The sequence below is a fragment of the Stegodyphus dumicola genome, chromosome X2, assembly GCF_044657685.1.
Source record: "Stegodyphus dumicola isolate Sdum_Otavi_A_Nest chromosome X2, ASM4465768v1".
NCBI classification, from domain to species: domain Eukaryota; kingdom Metazoa; phylum Arthropoda; class Arachnida; order Araneae; family Eresidae; genus Stegodyphus; species Stegodyphus dumicola.
The window spans coordinates 38767629-38790872 of NC_140781.1; the positions used below are offsets into that span (position 1 = coordinate 38767629).

Below are 23244 nucleotides of genomic sequence, written 5' to 3' on the forward strand. Positions count from 1 at the left end.
AATGAATGGCCAGGGAACATTCTGTGATCTGGCAAAGCCTATTTCCATTTGCAAGGTTCTGAAAATATGCAAAATTGCATGATATCGGTGATTGAGAATTCGTTCTTGCTAAAGCCATTATCTCTTCAATCTTAAAAAGGTGTGGTGCAGAATAACTGCAGCGTTTGTCTCATCGGTCTGTTATTCAAGATTGCAACTACGGGTCCCATTAATTTCACCGTTACTGTCAAGCGGTAAGAAGCAGTTTTGCTTAACCACATCCTTCCAGCAATTCAGCCAGACAGTGTGTGGATCGTACAATGTCCATGCAAGATGGCACTCCTCTAGACATTGCTACTTGTGTCAAGTATCTGCTGATTACTCTTAAAATCATAAGCCGTCATTTTCCAACAGAGTGGCTGCCACATTCCCCCAACTAAACCCACGCGATTTTTGCCTTTGGCAATATCTGAAAAATGTTGTTTACAGTGGGTGGATTGGGAATCTGACCGACTTGAATGCAAGCATCATGCGCCACGTTCATAGCATCAGTACAGATACCCTCTGAGCTGTTGTGGAACATGCCGTTTTGCACTTCAGCTAGTAGCAAAACAATGCAGAGGCCATTTCGAACAACTTATGTGTTAATTCCATCCGTAAGGTATTTGTTTCATGAAGCTCCTCTTTTCACTATAAAGACGTATTCTTTAAATTGTTCACTGTGAACACCTCTTTTTGCCTGTCGTAAACCCTTGGAGTCTATTGTTTCCTTTCGGCTAACAACATTCCCATGTTTAACGAATCTATTTAGGCCTTACCCCTAATAGCACCATCTATTGGCACATTTTGAAAATATTTTTTCGCCAAACAAAATTCCAGTGCCTCACGATTGTTCTGGTAAAATATCAAGTCATTCTAACCAATAATTTTAAAATTGGAGCGTTTTAAAATCATAACTTTAATTATAATCATCCTGAACATTTCTTAAGTTTATGAAAAAAATTAAATGAGTTGCTTTGTTTTTGAAGTTGTTTATAATGCTGGATTCTTGCATCATCACCAAAATCAAAATTCTGATGTTGGCAAAATTTTCACCTACCTTTTCCTTTCTTGAATTTGTATTTCATTTACAGAGAAATGCCGAGCAGCCATGCTGTTAGAATTTTCAGCAAACATGATTGATTATCTGTAGTTTGAAATATGTCATATAATTTCTATGCCTTTCAGGCAAAAAATAAAATGGCACAGATATCGCATATCTCGCATACAAGACAACAAACAAATCGACAAAATGTGCTAGTTTCAAATAGGTTACCAGAATTAAAACTATCATCATTGGCATCTAGCATTTTACTTTATATAGTGATTTGGTTGGAAACTGTACCACTTTACCTGCTTAGCAGCATTTTCACTCTCATGGCAACATGTTTGGAATTTACAGGATATTTCTTTCATTTTGCCGTATATATGGGTTTTGAATTTTGGCTAAATTTAGAAGAGAAAGCACATTCTGTATGTACACACATCAGCTTATATTTAGAAATATATGGTAATAATTTGGATAAGCTAGTGGCATAATAGATGCATACTGATGCATTGAAGAAACTTGCAGATGTGGCTGAATTAAATATTTCATTTTATTGTAGTTGACATTTTCAGCCACAAATAACTTGGCACAATAATTGCCTCTACATAAAATTTTTAAATGTAATTTTGAGGACAGCAGACAGCAGCAACTTGACACAAGCAAAGCAGAGTAGCAAATGCTATGTATTCCAAGCTGAAGGCTCAGTTCAAAAGAATTTGTGTGTTAGTTTACAGTTTTGAGTTTCAGTTCTGAATTTTCTGTATCATAAGTACTATGAAAAAAGATGGAAAGGGAAAATATCCACATTGCGTAGAGAATTAAGAGACTATTGCAAATTAAAGTTAGTAATATTATTTATATATTTTTTATCTATCATATATATTTTGTTTGTTTTACTCAGAAAAACATAATTTAATGATGAAACAAGGTATTAATTTCTGAAAATTAATTAATTTTATATGTTAGTTTAGAAGTTGCGTTAAAAAATTAATAGCATAATGTTTCAGAATAAATAATTTACTTGAAACAACCCACTTACTTTAATATGACAATAGATTTTTCCAAACTAATCTTGATTACATTCAGCTTGTTGAACAGAAGTTCTGTTTTAAATTGTTTTTAAAATGTAAGGCTTTCTCTCTGAAATTGGTTCTTTATTTTCAATTTCTTCCAATTTTAGCTTATGTTGGTTACTAAATACATAAAAGTGTGTTGAATCGTTTTGGTGTTTTCTGATTACCCACACCACCAATTTCAGCATTCGTTAAAATAATTTTTTAATATATTATAATTTGAGTGTTATATGTGATAATTAGCAACACATACATGAGCATTTCACATGTGTGTTAGAGTATACATGGATTTATATGCTTTGTATTTAGTCGTCATTACACTGATTAGTATTTTTGTATAGATGATGTAGATTTTCATTATTTTCTTACAAAATTTATTGTTTTTTACTAATACTTTTTTTGTGCACTTCTTTTTTAATTGAGATAACCAAACATGTTTCTCCAACATATAATATTGGCGTTGAATTGGCAGCTTTTCTTGGGATTGCTGATATTCAAAAAGTACCATCTGCTCTTTTAAGTTTTGCTAAAATACTGTAGAATTCTAATTATTCAGAATTCAAATTTTTCATGTCTTTTGTTCTCCTTTCTCGCCCAAATGAAATTAAACCTGTTTATTTATTTATATGTTCCCATTTATTTATTAGTCATTGAATGACACAATATTTTACAGATTTTAAGAAGTTAGATCAGTGATTGTCAACGTTATTTGCCCCGTGCACAACTTTCACTGTTGCTAGATGATCATTCCCCCTGTCATTTCCTAAATCATATAATACATATACATTTATTTAAATTTAAGGGATTTCCTTCCTGATTGAAAGCCCTTGAGCTGGATTAATATGCTTCATGTGTAAATTTGCCTACTATGTCTAGCAAAAGTATGTTACCTAAAAGAATCAATGGAAAAACATGCATGTTCTATATATACTCCGACTGTTCTTTGTGTACTCTAAGTCTTTGCTTAGCCATAACATTGTTCTCCTTATCTAAAAGTAGATGACATGAGCATAATGATATGTCATTTCTACATGTATGGCAGAAATATTTTTTGGGATAGGAGCCAATATGCTGTTCCTTTTAGAATTTCTTCATAATTTTGCTTAAGCTGTTTTTAATTCATTTTTTTTTTATTGTGAGAAGTTAAATTTATTTCCAATATTACAATGTGCAACAGGTTTTCGAGCAAATCATTTCAATAGGATAATCTAAATGAACTTGTCTTAGCATATTGTTCACTTCAAATGTGTTTAAAAAAATTAAAAAGTATTAATCGCTATCATTCAACTTTATTTTGTCTGGAAGCTAATGGAAAAGTAGAGGGGTTTAACACAGCTTTGCAAAAAAAAAAAAAAAAAAAAAAGATACAAATAGGTCTGATGCAGAGAGTGCAATAGAAACAATTTGTAGGGTAATGTTTTATGGATTATAAAGAAAGTAATTTAAATCCATGTCAGAGTTGAAACAAACAGGTCAAAGATAATCACCTGACAATTACATTTTATTCAAACGGCAAATATGCAATTAAATATCATCATTTTTAGCCTTGAAATAAAGGCTGATTTCATAAACCATTAAGAGGCTTTAAAAAGAGGAAATAAAAATTTGAATACAAAAGCGTAAAGGATAGGAAGCAATATTTGCAGTTTTAAAAGTGATTCTGGAGTAAATAATAAAACATTGGATGATCCCATTTGAAAGCAACTACCATAAAGTTAAGCAATTAGTGATTTTACTTAATTTCTTTTTAGATGTCATTGTGCTCTTTAGTTGTGTTTGTTCTCCATTTTGATGTACTGATATAATAAGAGTTAAAATTGTTGCTTTTTACCGTGTTTTGACTAGTACAATTTGTACAGATATTGTACAAAATGAACAGTACAGACTATTTTAACTTTTCACAATAGCAATAAAACTGTTAAGATTTCTTTTGGTTAGCACTTCTAATGTAGATCTTTTGTTAAAGCAATGTATGCAAAGTGAGTGCTGTGTTAGGAAAGGATACCCATGTATATCATATTTTCTATGGATATTTATAACTGTTTGTTATTATTAAAATTTTTAGATAGTATATTTTTTTAATTCTTTGGTATGTTTCATATTTTTGTGAAGTTGAGATTTTTATTATTACATGCCTAATTCATTATTACAAAGGTAATGGATCATTTTTACATAAATTAATACTAGCAATTATTCTGTAGTATTTTATTTATTTTATAGGGAGAATTACAGCTTATGATATCGCAAGATTTTCTCGAGAAGCCTTATCTAGTCAAGTACATACTCTTACTCCTGAACATTTTCCTCAAATATTAGAATCATCAGAAGCCTGGTTCATTGACTTTTTTGCTCCAGTAAGTCTAAATCTCTTTCTTTCCTCACTTTCATTTTTATGTGTAAAAAATTGTGTCACCAAATGTGTTTTGAGTATGGGCATTAATTAGTCTTGTTATTCAGTGTTCCATGATATGAAAATTATCACCATTCATTGAATATATAGGTACATTCAGCTCCCTTTTGTAAGACATTCTATGTATACTTATTTTTTGCAGTTTAGTAACTCATAAAAAAGGGCTCTTTTCCTATTGAAGTTTTTTTTTTCAATATTCTTTCACTGTATTATGTTATAATGAGCTTGTTATTGCATGAAAGAGGTGAAATGTGATCTTCTGTGAGAAGAAAGTTGAAAGCAATAAAAAGTAAAATTTTCCACTTTTTAGTTGAATATTAGACCTTTAACCAATATATAAATCTCCTGTATGTTCACTTTACATGGATTTTGAAATCTTTTGTAATGTTACTTTACATCAGGCATGTCAGACTGAGCATCTTGAGTGGGCCAAATGGCCATTAGTGTACAATAGTTTCAGCTGCATGAAACAAAATGCCATTTTCATACTGAGTGAAAAAATAAGTAAATGCATAAAATCTTACCTAACACTGTAGCTCTTAAAAATAGAAGGAACATAAGGAAATCTGGATAGTGGGTGGATCTCTATTATTTCTTTCCTAACATTTGTTTTACTATAACCAACTTTCAGATTTCTGGAGAAATATTGCAATTTTTAGAACAGAGATCTGATGAATATCTTTTAACCTAAATCTTGTTCCTTTCCATAGCTTAGAAAATCTGTTCTACTGGTACTTACTACTGAACATGGAAATCATGTGTGATGCAGATTTTCATCTGTCCAGGAACCAAAAACAAGTATTTGTAAAATTTGGGTATACTTACTTCACTGAATTTTTGCCTTGGAGTAGTTTTGTAAAGACTCAGCACGTGAGGTCGTAAGTACACTGCACAAAAAAATGGGGGGGGGGCAGTTCTATATCTCCTGTTCTACTGGGCCGATTGACAGAATTCATATTGCATTCTTCATGTTTCGAAAGCACGACTTAAGATATATATTAGATTTCTATATCGCACTATTCTAACATAGGTATTTTGACACAAAATCGGACTTTTTCTTAAATAACATACCCTTTTTTTTTACATATTTCGATTCTATGACTCAAATTATTCCTAAATATTTGTAAAATTTATGGAGAAATTCAACGATTTATGTTGGCTCTATTTTTTCAGGTTGCGCCAAGTTTTTTCCACTTGCCAAACATAATAGTAATGGCTACATATTTTCATTTCCCTTTTTTACATTGTGCGTGAGAGGGGAAAAAATCACAATCATTCCTTCTTTCAAATAATGTTCTTTATATTATATTTTAAGTAATTTTTTTCTTTTTTGAATTTCATTTAAATTGTTTAAGTTGCATGGTTTTTCTCAAACAACTGTTTTAAAATTTTCTATTTACTCATTCGAACTGCATAATTTAAATAAAAAGGTGCATCATTTATTTTTTTCAAATAGTTTTCTTTATATTTTTAATCATAGTTATTGTTTTAGGTAATTTTTAGACTTTTATTTTAATTGTTTGTGTTGCATTGTCTCTTCAGATAATTGTTTTAAAATTTTCTATTTATTCCTTCAAACTGAGCATTTTAAATATATTTATTAATATAAATTTTTCAGAATTTGATTTTATTTATTTGAATTGCATTTCTTTCGGAAGAATACTTTGTGACACAGACTACGATGCATTTGAAAACTGCATATACGAGGGCTATCCAGAAAGTAGATTACGTTTTGGAATAAAAAAATAAACAAAGTATAGGAAACAAATTTTATTATATACAGATGAAAGCCACACTCAAATACTACTTTTCTACATAGTCACCATACAAATTAAGGCATTTATCGTAGCGATGTACGAGCTTGGAAATTCCTTCGTCGAAAAATTCGGCCGCCTGCGCCTTCAACCACTTCGTTACCTCTTCTTGCCTTCCATCTTGCACAAAACTTGTGGTAACCAAGCTTTTCGCTGATGATTTCGTGCAACAAACTTCGCGAAATTTGTGGAAAACTCAAAGAAAGTTCCGTTATTGTGAAATTTCGATTTTCACGGACTTTAGCATCGACTTTTTCGAGAAGTTCGGCGGTCACTATGCTGGGTCTCCCACTTCGATCTTCGTCGTGAACATTGGTTCGGCCATTTTGAAATCTTATGACCCACTGACGCACTCCACCTTCAGTGATAATGTTGTCCCCATACACTTCACGAAGCTGCCGATAGATTTCTATCGGTTTACAGTTTTTTGCAGTCAGAAACCTTATTACTGAGCGCACCTCGCAGCTCGCGGGATTTTCAATTAACGCAGACATTTCAAACCGTCACAGTATCTGAACGGAGCACAGCACGAACCTCTCACTAGCACGGCTAGATGCAGACTGAGCTGCGCAACGCTCTGACCCCAAGATGGCCGCGCTAGCCCCGCCCCTAGCGGACACAGACGGAAACGTAATCTACTTCCTGGATGGCCCTCGTATTAAAAGAGAAAATACAGTAAAGCACAGTTAACACACCTTTCAATGTTCCATTCAGAAAAGATATATAAATAAGAGAGATGTATAACCGATATTTTAACTTGGAATAACTTGCATACATTCCTTTAAACAGTTTTATCATTGTGCCCGTTGCTTTACACAATTTTATCATCCTACATTTAGTTTCTTAAAATGTTATTCATATTTTAGTCAAATATTTTATTTTTGAAATTGCAAGAATCAAATATCATAAGATTTAAAAAGTTTTAATTAAAAAAAAATACTAAATTTTATACAAAAATTAGTTTTTAATTCTTAATGGTGTGCTCTTTTTCTTCAGACATTCATCAAGTTTGTTAAAAAGCATCTAACTTTTCGAAACCTCTTGGTATTTCTGACATCCATTTTAAATAAAATTATCGCCTTCCATTTCATAAAGGCCCACAAATGGCCGAGCGGTAAAGTAGCTGAACACTGCTAGTTTACTCCGGGGTTCGAATCCTGGCAAACAGACTGGTTGCATGGGCGTTTTCGTGGTTTTTCTCATGTGTAACATGTATGCCAGCTGGTTTCGCTTAGAAAGTTCTTCACGAAGGCATGCTTCCTTTTAGGTGGATATCCCTACTTTGCCATAATTTAATAATCCAATTCAATGCATTTCATCGGTATTTGGTCAGAGTCTTTATCAGTCTTTAGAGGCTAAGCCTTTTGAAGGCATGAGATGAAAGGAAAGACTGGTTCCATCAAGAGAGAAAACATCTTTAATATGATATCCATTTATGTTTATGATATCCATTTATGTTTTTTGGAAGCAGGAGACAGCAATGCACTCGCCGGAAAACGAACCACGGACCTCTTGAATACGCGCTGAGCATGCAGACCACTACACCACGAAGGCACGCTCAGAAGGCGGGAGAAATACCTTATATACTCCCCCTTTTAATGGGTGGCTGGGGATTAGGGATTCAGTCACCAAACCCTGGTGGTGAAGAATTATCATTCACCACTTTTTAGTTCGGGCACCACTGTAGAGACATTAGGTTTTTCTTTTTAACCAGGAGAAATGAAAAATGCGCTCACCAGGAATCAAACCATGGACCTCTCAAATATGCACCAAGCGTGCAGACCATGAAGGTGCACTAAAAAGGCGGGAGTAATACCTTATAATGTCACTGTATAAATTCCTAAATCTTTAAATAATTCGACTGAGAAACCATGGGAATGTTCCATTTATGATACGATATGATGTTCTATGACGTAATTTAAATTTATACAACCATATAGTCGAAAACCAGTCTTTCTTCGATTTAATCTGTTATGATAAGATTTTTGAGTACTTTTCCGTTTCGCCGACGATAATCTCGCCAAGCAGACTTTATTATCGACAACATACAGTATACACATAAGAAACGTTAACAAATGTTAGTTCTAAGAATTTTTAATTTTGAAGGCATAAACATTTTAATATTGTTTAAAATTTTGTGAAAAGCCAATAAATAAAGACAATAAATTTGTAAAATAACATTAGTTTAATAATTTAATATGCTTTCATACTTCAACTTCCTAATTTGCTGGTTCGTGTCACGTGACCCCAAGTGATCTCATGTAAACTACGCTACAAAATTCTAATTTATCTCCATTAATTTCAAGTTAAATCTTAATTTGGAAAACAAGTTTAAATGCAAGAATTACTTCAATTCGTACGAATAGCTTATGTCAAACCGCAGTGCTTTATTTTGCTAGTACCTTCTCATTAGAATTGATGAATTTAATCCTTGACTTTGCCTTTTCTATATTTTTGGGTGACCGGTGTGTCGACATCTTAATTAACTTAATTACCGCGAGTGGCCTTGAGGCATGAAATTGAACTACCTGATAAAAATTCTATGTGATTGTATGCCAGTATTGAAAGAAACAATCAATCTGATAAGAAATGGCTGCGACTTGTTTTGAAAATAAGGTGTAAAAGGTTACCAGCAAGGATATTCTATTTGGCATCAGTTGTACCATTATTGGCAACTATTATCGCCTGTGCTGGCAAAACGGAAAAGTACCGGTTTTTGCCTTTTCCATTAGTACTATCTCAATTGCTGCTATTTGCTGGTGTGCACTCCAAGTGTTTTCTCGTTGAACACGCAACTTCTCTGAAGTAGATTCCCCTTTAAATTTTTGCTTTTTCTCCCTAATTTCCTTCTTTACTTCTACATTTGTTTTCAGTGCTGACACAAGAAGAATAAGATTTTTTGACTATTACACTTCCATAAATTTTGCATTCTTGTCAAATTTTTTGAAATATATGTTGCATTAAATGCATTTCAGCTGAAGATAGCTTTTCATTTTCTAGACATTTTAACTGTAAATAAAGTTTAAAGCAAAGTCCAAAGGATAGATATTTGAATTCAAAGATTTTTGTTAAATGATAAAGAAATAAACCACTCCAGCAGTGCTTATCCTGTACCACGGAGGAGCTCGATTCTTATATTGGGTGCAAACAATCAAAATCATATTATTTAGAGTTTTTAAGCCTAATGATTTCTATATTAAAGAACATGCTTTTTACATAATCTACAGCACAAGAGAAAAATTACTACTTAAAACATTCTTTCTAAGAGGGTTAATGTAAAAATTTATATTTCTCTATATATTTTTAAAGCTGGGACATGACCCAAACTGTTAACGTTCTGTTTGCTTAAAAACATTGTGAAAATAAACATCAAACGAACTTTCTCAGTTTTAGACAATTCACTTTAAATGAAATTAAAGTAGAGTAGCAGACGATAATACGGCGAAGGTAAAAATTTACTCTAACAAATATTTTTTTAAAAAAAGAAAAAAATAATTTTTTTTAAAAAGTTAAAAATTTGAATAATATCATCTGTAATTTTTTTAAAAAAGATCTTTTCATATAGTATTAATAAATATTTATTACACATGATTGAGGGAGAAAATTCATATAACTAATTCTCCGTAAAAAGTTATTTGAAATTTAAGGTTAAAAATATCTGTGGCAAATCATTGTAACAAAATTCATAAACCACATTTGGCGTTATTATCGCTAAAGAAAAATTCCAAATTTCAAAACGTGAAAATATGTAAATTTGTGTATATCGTAGAAAATTTTGAATAAAAAAAACTCTAATTTTTGGCAGGTATGCGTAGAAATACACATACTTTAAGATGATGGTTAAGATTTCATAGGTTATAATTTTAAAGTTTTTCGAAAAATTTATAAAAATTATTTTAAAATACAAATTATTTCGAAATGCGAAAAGAAGAATCAAAAACGTTTCCTAAAAAAAGATATTAATAAATGTATACCAAATTCAATTAATACTGAGGAGCTAAAATTTTGAGAGCTAATGTTTTAAAAACTACCCATGCGATTTTTACAAAACTTGGCAGTCTGGCATAATTTGAGTCGTAGAATAAAAATATACTTACTTAATATGCCTACTATTGCAATATTAAGAACTTAAAAATTTTAATTTTTTATATCATTTTGAGCAATTTGATGTGATAGCTATGAAAAATAAGGGTTTTGAGGATGATAAAATAATATATTTATGCTAGAATTCTGTAAAGTATGTAATGTAATTGATGGAATGACAATAAATTGCATACTACTGGTACTTTTTCCCTGTACGTCTATTAATCAGTCCAACTGATTTCTTTTAAACTCATGCTGTCTTTGTAAGTGAAACTGCTTAATGATAATTACTGGCACTAAGGTTAATTTTTGCATTTCTGATGTACTGCTGTATTTCTAAACAAATTTTAAAATTTTTATTTAAGTTCATGCACAAAAATAAAAAAAAAAATTATTATTGAAAATTATTTATTTTTCGTTTTACTATTTTAACTTTCTATAGTTTTCATAATCAGAGTTCTTTAAAGAGAAATATTATATTTTTGTAATTTTTTAGTGGTGCCCTCCTTGTATGCAGTTCCTTCCTGAATGGAGAAAAGCATCGCACTCCTCTGGTCATTTAGTGAAGTTTGGCACTGTTGATTGTTCCATCCATGGTACTCTTTGCCGTAAAGTAATTTATTAAACTATTTCTTACTCCTGTATTGGACAACTCATATACATACCAAATGTCTTATGTGAAATTTTAAACTGTCTATTTAGAAATAAATATTTTTTTTACCAATATAGCATTGATGGGGCATGGCAGTATGAAATATAAGGCAAAAAAAAAGTATTAGATTAGGATAGATTTTGTGGAAAGTTCTGTTAATTTTGAAATAAAATGAAAGAAGAAAAAACTTTGGTTAAGATGGATTTTTTTACAAAACTTAGAATTGTGGGTTTTTTTTTGTTTTCTTTTGTTTTGTTTTGTTTCTTGCAGATGAAATCTATGTCACTTGGCCTCAAAATCAGTTGAAATTTCATGTAAAATCTATTCCAGTCATATGTCTGTCGTCCCCAAATTTACGCTTCACCAATCTGCTCTAGTCTAGTTATGAAAAGTAAGGAACGTAAAATGAATATGGTAGTTGCCATACCTGTATGTGTATCTGATGCTCTTGTATCAATATGAGCCTGATTAAATGTATGCAGATCAAGACAGAAGAAGCAGACTTCACTGAAGTACAGAAAATTGAATAGAGTAGAGATAAAAAGATATTTTTTTGGAAAGCGTACAGTTTATTTCTGCAAAGCATTGCATGTTTTGATAATAAGATGCCATTTAATGGTCACCAAGTACTTAAAAGCTATGCAAATACTTAAAGCTGAAAGTCAACAAAAGGTGGTTGTGCATGATTTTATTCAGTTTCAAAATGTCATTAATCACTTTAAAATACTGCAGAGATACTCCCATTGGATATCGAAATAGTGCACATGCTGAAATGCAAATATAAAGTAGTCTTTTTAAAAAATTTTGCTAAGTTACCTGAGCTGTGGCTAGGCAATTAAGAATTTTTTTAATTACAGGAATGAAAGTTTTCCGCGTTTTCGCGGAATTCCACTTTTTTGAATGTCACCTGGGCTGTTTCTGAGATCGATGCAGAACCATTGAGAAATCGCGACCGGCAAATGTGTGTGTGTTTGGAGGGGGGGGGTAAACAGAGGACATGCTCTCTCTCTCTTCCTTTTTGTAAAAAAAACATTGCATCATGCCAGAGATCGTGAAATGCGTTATTTCACATCAAGGCGAAGTAGGTGGGCCTTATGTGGAAAGGCAGAACGAGATGTGTACGAATATCGAATAAAAGAAGAGCAAGCAACCGTCAAACGAGAGCTGACTTCAATAATTTCCGCGATCGGTGCTGGCGTCATCTGTCGGACATATGGATACCTTACTGATGTTATCCGGAGCACGTGTGAGTTTTAGAGTGTGTAAAGTGGCATACTGTAATTCGGAGTGTAGATCATTATATTTCTTTTTTGTTTGTTGCTGTAAGTTTTTCAGTATGAATATCTTAAATCTGAATCATGAGCACAAAGGAGTGAGAATCTAAAAAAAAGCAATTAAACATTGCAGAAAATGAAAAAAAGTATCAATGGATTGTATAAAAGCTACTGAAAAGAAATTGAGACTAGCTCGCAAACAGAAATTAGAAAAGTTGGCTGCAAAAGTAGCAAAAAAGAAAAAGCCTTATTCCCTAAAAATTTTTAATCAGGCTCGAGTGAGACCGAGCCAAAATAGTTATTTTTTATATTCCTCCTTTAACTATGTTATTTTGTAACTATATTATCTCACATGACTACTTTTTCTGGTGTTATATAAAGAAAGTACTGTTTATTAAACTAAAAGTGAAGATAATTGAAAGCGATAGTAACAGTTATATACATGTATATTTTTTTTATCTCTAAAACTTGTCATTGCCTGCAAATGGGCAGTAATATATAACATAAATATGTATATTAGTGTGTTGTAATGCTGTGTACAGTATTCATGTATGAACTGTTAAATTAAGTTACATAAAGAGCATCTTAAGGGTAATTCATTACAATTTCTTGACGATTTAGTTATTTTTTTTTTTTTTTTTACAAGTGGAAGATAAAATTAATAGCAAAATAGTAAGTACAAGTATTATTTTAGTTTAATACTTTTTATATTAAAAGGTTTATATTTTATTAATTTTTTTTTTTTTTGTTAGGTTTTGCGTGCGCATTTAGTTTTTGTGTAATTTTATGTCCGCGCATTGTTCAGCTTTTTTTTTTTTTTTTTTTTTTTTGCCAACTTGCACTTTCATGCCTGTAATTATTTTAACAAAATGTGATCTGTGGAGCATTGCAAGGTCATGGAAAGATGTGTCTGCAGATATTTTTTAAACACCTGGCATAGTTTATGGCCAGCTATATTTCATGGTGGTAGTAATACATGTGATTTGAAGGTTTGGGGATATTTCGAGCAAAAAGCAAAATTTTCCAATTTATTGAATTTGTGAAGGAATAGGAAATAATGATAATAAATGAAGATGGTATAACAGGTGCCTTCCATTATGATGACAATACCCCAGTCGTCTGTCAAGTAATAGAAAAATCTGTAGTATGATTCTAAATACGGAAATTATCATTATCAGTAGTGAATAAAATGACACAGAGGTTGCTGAGAATGAAAAAAATTTTGATTGACAGTTTAGTGAGGATTGACATAGAAATTTCAGGACTTGAGCAGTGAAACTTTGTAAATTCATTACCTCATAAATAACTATTTCATATTTTTAATTTTACAATTTTTGCATGTCATCTTAGTTTTAAAATGATGATCTAAAATCCGAAAATTGCTGAGGTTGTAGTGATTTTTGCATCTCAGACTTTGTACTGTACAGTATTAAAAATTCATAAAAGTGTCTGATACTCTTACAGGACTTCCAAAGTAATAGAGGTAGAAAATTAGGTAAAGTGTCTTATCACAACCTCTTCCTTCCTTCCTCCTTTATAAGAATATTTTGCTTTTCAATAAGAAGGCATTAACTGAATGATATAAAAATCTGCATCATTTTATTCAAAATGTAAGCCTTATTTTTTAAATTGAATTTTATATTTTGCATCATTAATTCATTATAAAAAGATTTGATTGTTTGAAAATTATTAAGTAGGGTAATTCTCCTTAATTATTATAAATATTGTGTGAAACAGTAAAATTGTTTAATGGCATGAGGTAATTTAATGTACAGCTATAAATATGACTTTTATGAGATCTAGCAGTTTAATTCTTGAAAAGAAGGAAGTACAATAAAACCTCACTATCTCAGCTCTTGGGTAGGTCAACATTCCAGAAAATTCAACTTCTGTTATGGGTTTGTTTGGTCTAATAAACTGTGCTATTAAAAAAAAAAAAAGAAAAAAAACTCCTTGCTAATTTCACATTACAAAAGGAATACCTGTTTAAATTAGCATTAATTTCACTTCCTCTTAGATAAAGTTCCGTGAGTACCGTTTATATAAGTCACAAAATGAAATTGGGTACTACAGAGCTTGCTTTTGCTGAGGTAGACCCTGAATAACACCAAAAGATGATGCTAAAAATTTAATCATCAAAAGAAAAGAAATGTATGAAAGGTTGACCATATAGGACAGATATGAATCCAAATCTGAATGTGGGAATGAAAAGCGTTAAATTGCTGCCAATATCATCTTATACTGTAAATTTTTTTTCCGAATACTTTAAATATGCCAAATTAAAATATTTCAAATGAAGTATATTGAAGTAACAAACATTTAGAGCCAATGTATTATTTTTATTTTATTTTTTGAGGAATATAAAAAGTTTAACATTCAGTTTCAATAGTAAAAAAGTTTTTGTTATAGCACAAAGTCTGTAGTTTTTGAAAAAAATAGAGTAAAAAAATTGCAAAAGGTAGTATGTGTATGTAAATCATGTTTCTGTGTGGATATGCATATTATACAAACCTGATTCTAAATTTCTGTTTTGCATTGCAGTATAACATTAATTCATATCCTACTGCCATCCTTTATAACCATTCTGTGCCTCATAAGTTCACTGGCTCGCATTCTCATCATCAGATTGAAGAATTTGTGGAGGTAGTATAAGAAAGCTTTTTATGTCCTGTAATAGTTTTGTATATCATTTATTGTATTTTTACGAATTTTGTACATAGATAGAGGATTTTAGTGTAACTATATATGAAATTGTTGTATTTTCTGTCCAATGTGACATGAAAAATTTAGAGGGAAAAGCTATGCCAAAAAGTAAGAATACAAGGGAAGTCCATTTAACATTGAATAAATGGTTATCGGTAATTTGGCGAGATAAGGACAATCTGGCAACGGTTTTGTCATGAATGCATTTGGCGGCATTTAGGTCTGGTCCCTGTATCATCATTATAAGTATTATGTTTGAATAAATGTAATTGATGTTATGTGTAGCTGTAACCGTAGTTCGGTCCTCACATGCCTTCCAGTAATTTCAAGAAGCAGAAAATACTTGAAATAGCTTAGCAGCTGGGTGAAAACTATATAAGGCCAAAGAGAGCATCTGCTATCAGTTCCTGTTTCAAGCAGTTCAGTATGAGTTTGGAGTACTGAGATATCTCCGGGTGAGCTTTCTCTTCAGATGCGCTTTCTATTGCATAGAGCTTAAATTTCTTAGTAGTTTGAAGTATAACTAATGACTGTACTCTGTGGTACTGTGAACACCTGTACAAGTATTTCTGTGGAAGATTCCGGAAACTGAAATGTTTCTTTTGATAAAATTAATTTTATCAACCTATAATCGGACCTGTGTGCATTCAGTATATTACAAGCACATACGCATATGCATGCAATGTTTTTTATAATGGGAAAGACTCTGTTTATAATGTATACTCGGCCCACCAGCGGCTGAGCGGTAAAGTCGCTGAACACTGGTAGTTCAGTCCAAGGTTCGAATCCCGCGAACGGGCTGGCTGCATGGGTGTTTTCATGGTTTTCCCCATGTGTAACATGTATACGAGCCAGTTTTCCTTAGAAAGTCCTCCACGAAGGCATCCCTTCCCTTAGGCAGATAGCCCTAGTGTGCTTTGCCATAATTAAATACACCATTACCACATATAATGTATACTCGTGCAAATTATGTCTATTTTTATGAAAAGTATTAAACCAAAGATAATAATTATGGCACCAAAGAATTCTGAAAATATTCAGAGTCAAATACATAAGCATACACAGGTGTGTCTGCAAAGCTGTGATTGTGAGGGGATATAAGCGCACCGAGTTTTTGATAATTTGTATTCTTATGCTCTTTCATAATATTCGGTATGTTTTTCATAAGAGTTGGGTAAATCTTATAAGCTGTTAGGTAAAATGAGTAACCATGAATGTATGGAAGACAGTAAGAGATAGAGAATTGTCAGTAGATGTCAAGAGATTGGAGTCAGACCAATCATAAGCACAGCTTGCTACAGAGCTCACTGAATACCTAGTGTCATCTGCAATTTGTGGAAACAGTCTCAGGACACTGGATCCATATCAAGAACACCTGGACGAGGTCAACCAAGATCCTCAGTGATCAATGTTGATAATTATTTGCCACTTTCAGTGTGGCAATGCAATACTGCTGCTGCTTCACAGCTCTCATGTGAATTGTATATTGCCTCTTGGAGCCCAAGTTTCACAGTCTACAGTTACCCAAAGGCTTCATGACATCAAATTGTATGTCAGACTTGCTGTTTGCCACTGCAGCACACAAGAGAAAGGCATTTAGCATAGTACAGACAACATGCACCTTGAACCAAATTTCAATGGGGTACTTTGCATTTTATAGATGAGTCAAGATTGAGGCTGGATGAGTCAGTATTGTCAGAGTACCTGTGTATGGAGAGAGCCTGGAGCACAATACCATCCCTCCCTCATCAGGGAAAAAGATCATTATATTGGTGGAGGTGTAATGGTTTGGGTATGCATTATGTTGGATGTGTGCACTCCCCTGCATGTCATTGATAAGAGATCCCTGACTGCTATGAGGTATAGAGAGGAGCCTTGTGTTCAACTTTTCCGGGGCACATTTGTCTTGGGTTGCTGCTAACAGACAGCAGTGTTTGTCCACATAGGGCTTCGCTGGTGGATGATTACCTGGAAAGTGAGGATATTTGCTGCATTGATTGGCCAGCCAGATCTCCTATCTGGGATGCTCTTGGGAGGGCAATTTCATCTCGGCATACCCCTCGAAAAACCATCCCAGAGCAGCCTTGCCGCAAGATTGGGATTAGCTGCCTCCTGTGCAGTATGCCATCATGCTGCATGACTTGTCTGGCTGTGAGAGGGTACCATTGCCCATATTAGACTAATTTTTTCTTCGATATGAAAATGTTGACTTTGGACATACCTGCAATATGATGTTTACTGATAATCATGCATATGTAAAATAACTTTTGATGGTAAATCTCATTCTCTGTTATAAAATTACTTTCATACCATATTTGATTAAAATCTGTTTATTAGTTTTTCAGAAATTTGACATAATGTGCAAATTCATTCTCAGTTTTGCATATGAGTGTGTATGGCAGATTGAAAAAAAAATTAATAAAAGTGGAATTGCCAAAATATGTTTACTTCAAAAATTTTAGCTGTATAAAGCATTCAGTTTATAAACAGCTTATAAGTAACAGTTGAGAAGTGTGAAATAAATATTCTTATGAGATTAATTAGCAGAATATTGTAATTTTGTGATAACTAAATTCCTCATTTTTAATCTTTTTTTCACTTCTAGATTATTTCTTATAATATGAAATTTTATTCACATTTGATGCCAAAGAATTTTAGTATTTTATTATTCTATAATTTTGTTGTTTTATTTAACAACTTCAAGGATTCTGTTTTCATGTTAAATGGGATTTTTTTGGGCTTTATTTATACAGATACTTGTTGTTTTTGATTTAGGACATATTGCACCCCCTTGTCTTAATTTTAAATCCAGAGTTGTTTGAAAAGTTAATAAAAGACAAGAAAGGTGATGAAATTTGGGTGATTGACTTTTATGCTCCTTGGTGTGGACCTTGTCAGCAACTTGCTCCCCAGTGGAGAAAATTAGCAAAAGTAAGTCTGTCCATATTACTAAATTTTTTCCTTTCGTATGCTGAGCGATAAAAACCTTGTAAAATCTACATTTTGTTAAAAAAATTATACTGCTGTGTGTAATACTACAAGTGCAATTAATAAAAAAGCAAATATTTTATTAAATTTTACTGCAGTAAGAATGAGTAGCCAGAGATATTAAAAGAATATTTTTATATGTGCTTTTTATTAAATGTGAGGGGCAAGTGACTGGGGCCCAAATTGATTGCTCTGAGTTTTTTTTAAATCTTAGGCAGACCAAAGTTTTTTTTTATCTTTGTTTTATGTTTGTGTGGTGTTTGATACAGTAATAGCTGTAGTTAAGTCTGTGCAAGAAAATGATGACTTTTAAGTCATCATTTCTAGTAGACTAGTAGTTACAGGGCTGTCAAATGAATGTAGACTGCTCCAATTAAAATGTACAAAATATTACTAGACTATTTAATTGTAAAATCTAGCATCAATATAGCTATAGCAGTTGTCATTTTTGTGTTTTTATTGAAATATGTAAGAATATTGGTTTATTAATAAAGCATGTTAGTAATTAAGCAGAAAATCATATTTTGGATTTTCCAAATGTCTAAGAAAGTGGGATAATAATTTTGTATGTGTTATGAAAATTAGAAAGAGTTATGAAAATTAGAAGAGTCCTTTTAAAGAGTGAATAAAATGCCTTTTATAGGCAATAATTTTATTACACACTTCAACTTTAAAAAAGGTTACTACTTAGATTCTTTGCTAGTAGACAACAGCAAATTTTCCTTCTTTTGAAGATGAGTGCAAAATTGGATGTAATATGAATAAAATCACCAAACTGCTCCTGAGGCTACTAAAATAGGGAATAATTGTTCCATGTTAAATAAGAGCGAAAAAGTTTGCATCAAAGTCTCAAATTGAGAGAAATGTTTCAAATTTATTTTTTGTATGTTGATGTCAAAAATTATTTCTATTTCCCTTTTTTATGATTTTAATCAATAAATTAATTAATAAAAGTTTTTTAATTGAAAGCACTTTTATATTTATGTTATTGTAGCTACAAGCCTTGTAGGTTTCTTTTTGTATTTATAATGTTGCATCAGCTTTCTCTTGGATTTGATATTACATATACAAGCAGACTTATTCTCCCTTCTGCTTTTTTTTCCCTTCTTCTTCTTTATCTTTCTAATCCTTTTTTCTTTTTTAATCTGTGATATTTATTAACTCATGTGATAATTCCCCTTTCCTTCAATATGTCATTCAGCAGAAGTTATTCACAAAATATTTATTGATGTTTTCCATCCAAGGGTTTGAATTTGAGTAACTGTGTTAGATATTAAGTAGAACAAGTTATCATCAGCCAGATCCTCAAGGTTCGATTCTTTGTACAAATTAGTCCAAAATTAATGTTTTTGTCATGGCATCTTTTTTTATCTAAATAATCATTAAAGCATTTAACCAAACACAAAACCGAGTATCGTCTGCTCAACAGAATTAGAGGAACTGGTGATTATACGAAAACCAATAATTGATTGTAAGTATGCAGCACAATATAAAAATATATATTTTTAAAAGGGACAAGAAATTTTTTAAAAAATCAAACAGTTGAAATTGTTTGAATGTAAACAAAGATCATTTTATGAAGAATTCACCTGGTGCCATAAAAAATGATTACAATTTGAAATAAGCATTGATAAATTTTTTCATCTGTCCAGTAAGCCACGTGGCCACTTTGAATGCCTCTTTCCCATTTTTGAGGCATTCATTAATGAAGTGTTCGATGAGGCTTAAAGAAATACTTTTCAATTTTTCCAAAAGGATATTTTGCAACTGAAGGTGCATCAATTGAAGGTCATTGTCTAGCAGTAAAATGTTCTGTCAAATTCAAACCTGAGGAGCATATTAGCCACTCCATATGCGTTATTGTTTGTCCTTCATATGTCTGGTTCACAAGGTACACTGGAAGAGACTTTAATTGTCTTTAATTTTGTTAACCACAGTATGAATTGCATTGTGGTTAATTTTCAGGAATCGTAATAAGTTCTGTTTATTTATTCTGTCTAAAATTTCTCAAGACTTGCTTATCTGAAGACTTCCAGGGTACCTTCTTGAATTAAACTTCTGTGCTTGTGCAGTGGTACGTGATCAGAACATAATCTGTTTGCAGTTAGAAAAAAAAAAAAAAAAAAGGATAAGGGATGTGTGTCAAGGACATACATAGCTTAAGCAGCATTTTAATGCGTGTTAAGTATATCTGTGATTCTAGAATTAGTTCAGTTGAAAGCTCATTTTTCAAATAGAGAATTCAGTTAAACTGCCAAGCTGAAAATTTAGTCTTAAATACTTGTTGTTGTGACTTTATCTTGCTTGTTGGACTGTAATATCAGAATAAGCCCATAAAATTCATCATATAGAGGAGTGCTAAATTGCACCTGTTAGCAAGAGCAAAGTCATACTGTCACCTGTATAGTACTCAAGGCTACCATATAGGTGATAGTATGACTTTGCTCAGTTCTGCCACCAATTATGAAGAAAGCACCCTGGGGGGGGTAGGTCCAAGAGTGTCCCACCCCTCTTCCCCTACCTCAACCTCTCAAGAGGACGTTTGCCTTGTCCCATATTTAGGATGTCCCCAAGCTGCACAGATACAAACATCCATGCCTTCTCCCGGGTTTGAACCTGGGCCCTTCCGCAATGGTGGTGGTCAACTCTTAGCAGCATTCATGCATAAGGCCTCAATGATTTCTCTGTTTATTCATTTGGAAATTGACTAGATTTTGCTCCCTTTTTGCAGTGCTGTTTATATTTTCTTCAGGTGCCAAAACTTATGCCCCATTACTTGAGTAGCAGATCGATCACTGGTAAGATTTTTCTTGTGTACAACATCTGAAAACTTTTAGGTAAATTTCCTTCAATATTATCTTCTAATAACTTCTCCCTGCAGATATCTAAGTTGTAAAATTTAGAACATTTTTCTCATCAGGAAATTTTATTAGCTTGCACTAATTTTACTTCTGTTCATTAGGAAGTGTTCGTATTTAACTTTTTTGAATAAACTCTAATTGCTGTCCAGTTTGTCAGTGATTCCATGTCCCTAAAGACTTCTTTCTTCTAACCTTTCCTGATCCTACTTCCGTACTAAAATTTACGAACTTGCAGTTTTTCTGTTAATTATCTATGGCATCTTTTATGTCTCCATGTGTACCTTACAGGTACATTTAGCCTAGTATCTTTGGTTTTATTTCAGTTGTAAAAAATTCTATTATCAAACCTGTCATATTAAATTACAATAATCAAAAACTCAAAGTGATGCTGCTGTATCTATGCAATATTTATCAAACAGTAGAAATTAAAATTGTTCATATGAAGAAAAGAGAAGTTACAGAATCATTTCCTTGAAATAATTGTTAAATTTCCTGCGTGAGCAATTATAACCAAAAAAAAAAAAAATTGTTTTGATACGCTTTAAAAACTGTCTTTTGATTAAACAGATTTTAGCAAATTTAAAATATATATATATATATATCTTTACTTAATACTTAGCTGTTGTACCTGGTATTTATTGAAAAACTTAACCCATTTATGCCGAAAGTGCTAAAAATCGGAAATTTTAAACAAAAAGTAAGTATTTTGTGTTGTATGGACCTAGAGTAATACAACGTATAACAAACCGTTCTACATTTAGGACGATAGGTATAAGTGGATTAAAATAGTTATTAATTAGCCAAGTGGAAAGTTATATAGTATGATGAGTATATGGGCTGAGTAATTACATTTTATATAATATGGTTTTAACTTTTTAGAAATCTAGGTGTAATCAAACTCATTTAAAGTAACATTAATTTTTCCTCACACATATATATAACTACAAAGTATAATTAAACACACTCAAGTATTATATTCTCTGAAACTGAGTTTCCTTTAGAAAGTTTTCCATGAAATCTCCCCTCCCATTAGATAGGTAGCTCTTGTATGCTTTACATTGTTCGTACAAATAAACATCTGATATCAAGGAAAAAATATTTATAGCATTTCATTTTAATGTTTTCATTCATATTGTATGCAACAGTACTTCACTTCTTGCTTGTCTTTCCTGAAACTGAGCTATAAATAGATGATTTTAGCATCCTCAAGAACAGCTCATGGTTTTCTTTATTTTATAAGTGTTTTATTTATTTTATACTTATCTTTAAAAGGGGGACTTTTTAAAATCAGTTTGTGATGCAGTCTAAATGCTAATTTTCAAAACCAAAGCTTGCAGCACAAAACTGTCATGTTAGTGATATTTAGTCATATATACACACAAAAATATTTTTTTTCTTCGTGCTTAAAAAGTATGATGAAATGCCTGGAAGAAATGATAGTTGGTTAATTGTGGTCCAGACATTCTGGATTTCTTACTTAAATCTGGAGTTTCCAGTTTTGTAAAATGTAGAGTCTGTAAATGGTAAATCTGTAAAATAGACTTTTTAAAATTTTGTTTTACAACAAGTCTATATCATTCAAAAATAGCATGAGTTTAAAAATTTTTGATTGTGGAAAATTTAGTGAGACATCTTGTCTGAGCAGCCTACGTTTGTTTTGTATAGGAAAATTGTTTTTGCTGTTTTTCATATACAGGAACAGAAAAATTTGATATTGTAAAGTTTTGGGCTGAAGTATTCTTACTAAAAGAAGATGGGAAAACAGGTATACCCAGTAAAGACAAAATTGATTTAATCTGTTTTAACTTGCTTCTATGGACCCAGTGCTGAAAGTTTATGTAATTATATGGGTGATATGTCAGAATAGTAGTAGTAGCTTAGATGCTGCATAGTCTAAAATATTATTTATTAAAACTAATGTAGAATTCCTTTGAACTAATGGCCATAGTTAAATAAATAATATCGAAAATCTTCTGCTTATTTAAAATTAAAGCATGTGCACGATATTTTGTATTTCAGGAAAACAAATTTAAATATGTTAAAATTACGATATATATTATCAGATGAAAGTTACTAATTTCTTAGTGTGATCACATTTCTCTTTGAACGACTGCCTGTTTAAAAGATTGTAGCTATAATTTTAAAAATTTTGCTGTGTATACAGTAAAGCTTCATAACATCTTATGCTGACATGGATGAACATTGTTTGGAAAATCTAAGGAAAGAGTGAAATCCTTCATCAGTTGTCTTCCATGCCATTTTTTTAACTCTATGTGTTGACATCATCTTCATCCTTCCCTCCTCCTCCTCTTCCTGATCA

General features: G+C 31.9%; 1 protein-coding gene across 2 annotated transcripts in view; it reads left to right on the top strand.

Annotated features, from left to right (window-relative positions):
- The window catches only part of LOC118186654 (endoplasmic reticulum disulfide reductase DNAJC10-like), a 111073-nt gene that overhangs the window by 67615 nt on the left and 20214 nt on the right, over positions 1-23244 (top strand). For both annotated transcript variants that reach the window (XM_085810092.1, XM_035356771.2), the window contains exons 10-13: positions 4360-4493; positions 10943-11059; positions 14914-15015; positions 17851-18006. In XM_085810092.1, coding sequence (XP_085666218.1) covers positions 4360-4493; positions 10943-11059; positions 14914-15015; positions 17851-18006 — 509 coding nt within the window. The remainder of the gene's footprint in view (positions 1-4359; positions 4494-10942; positions 11060-14913; positions 15016-17850; positions 18007-23244) is intronic.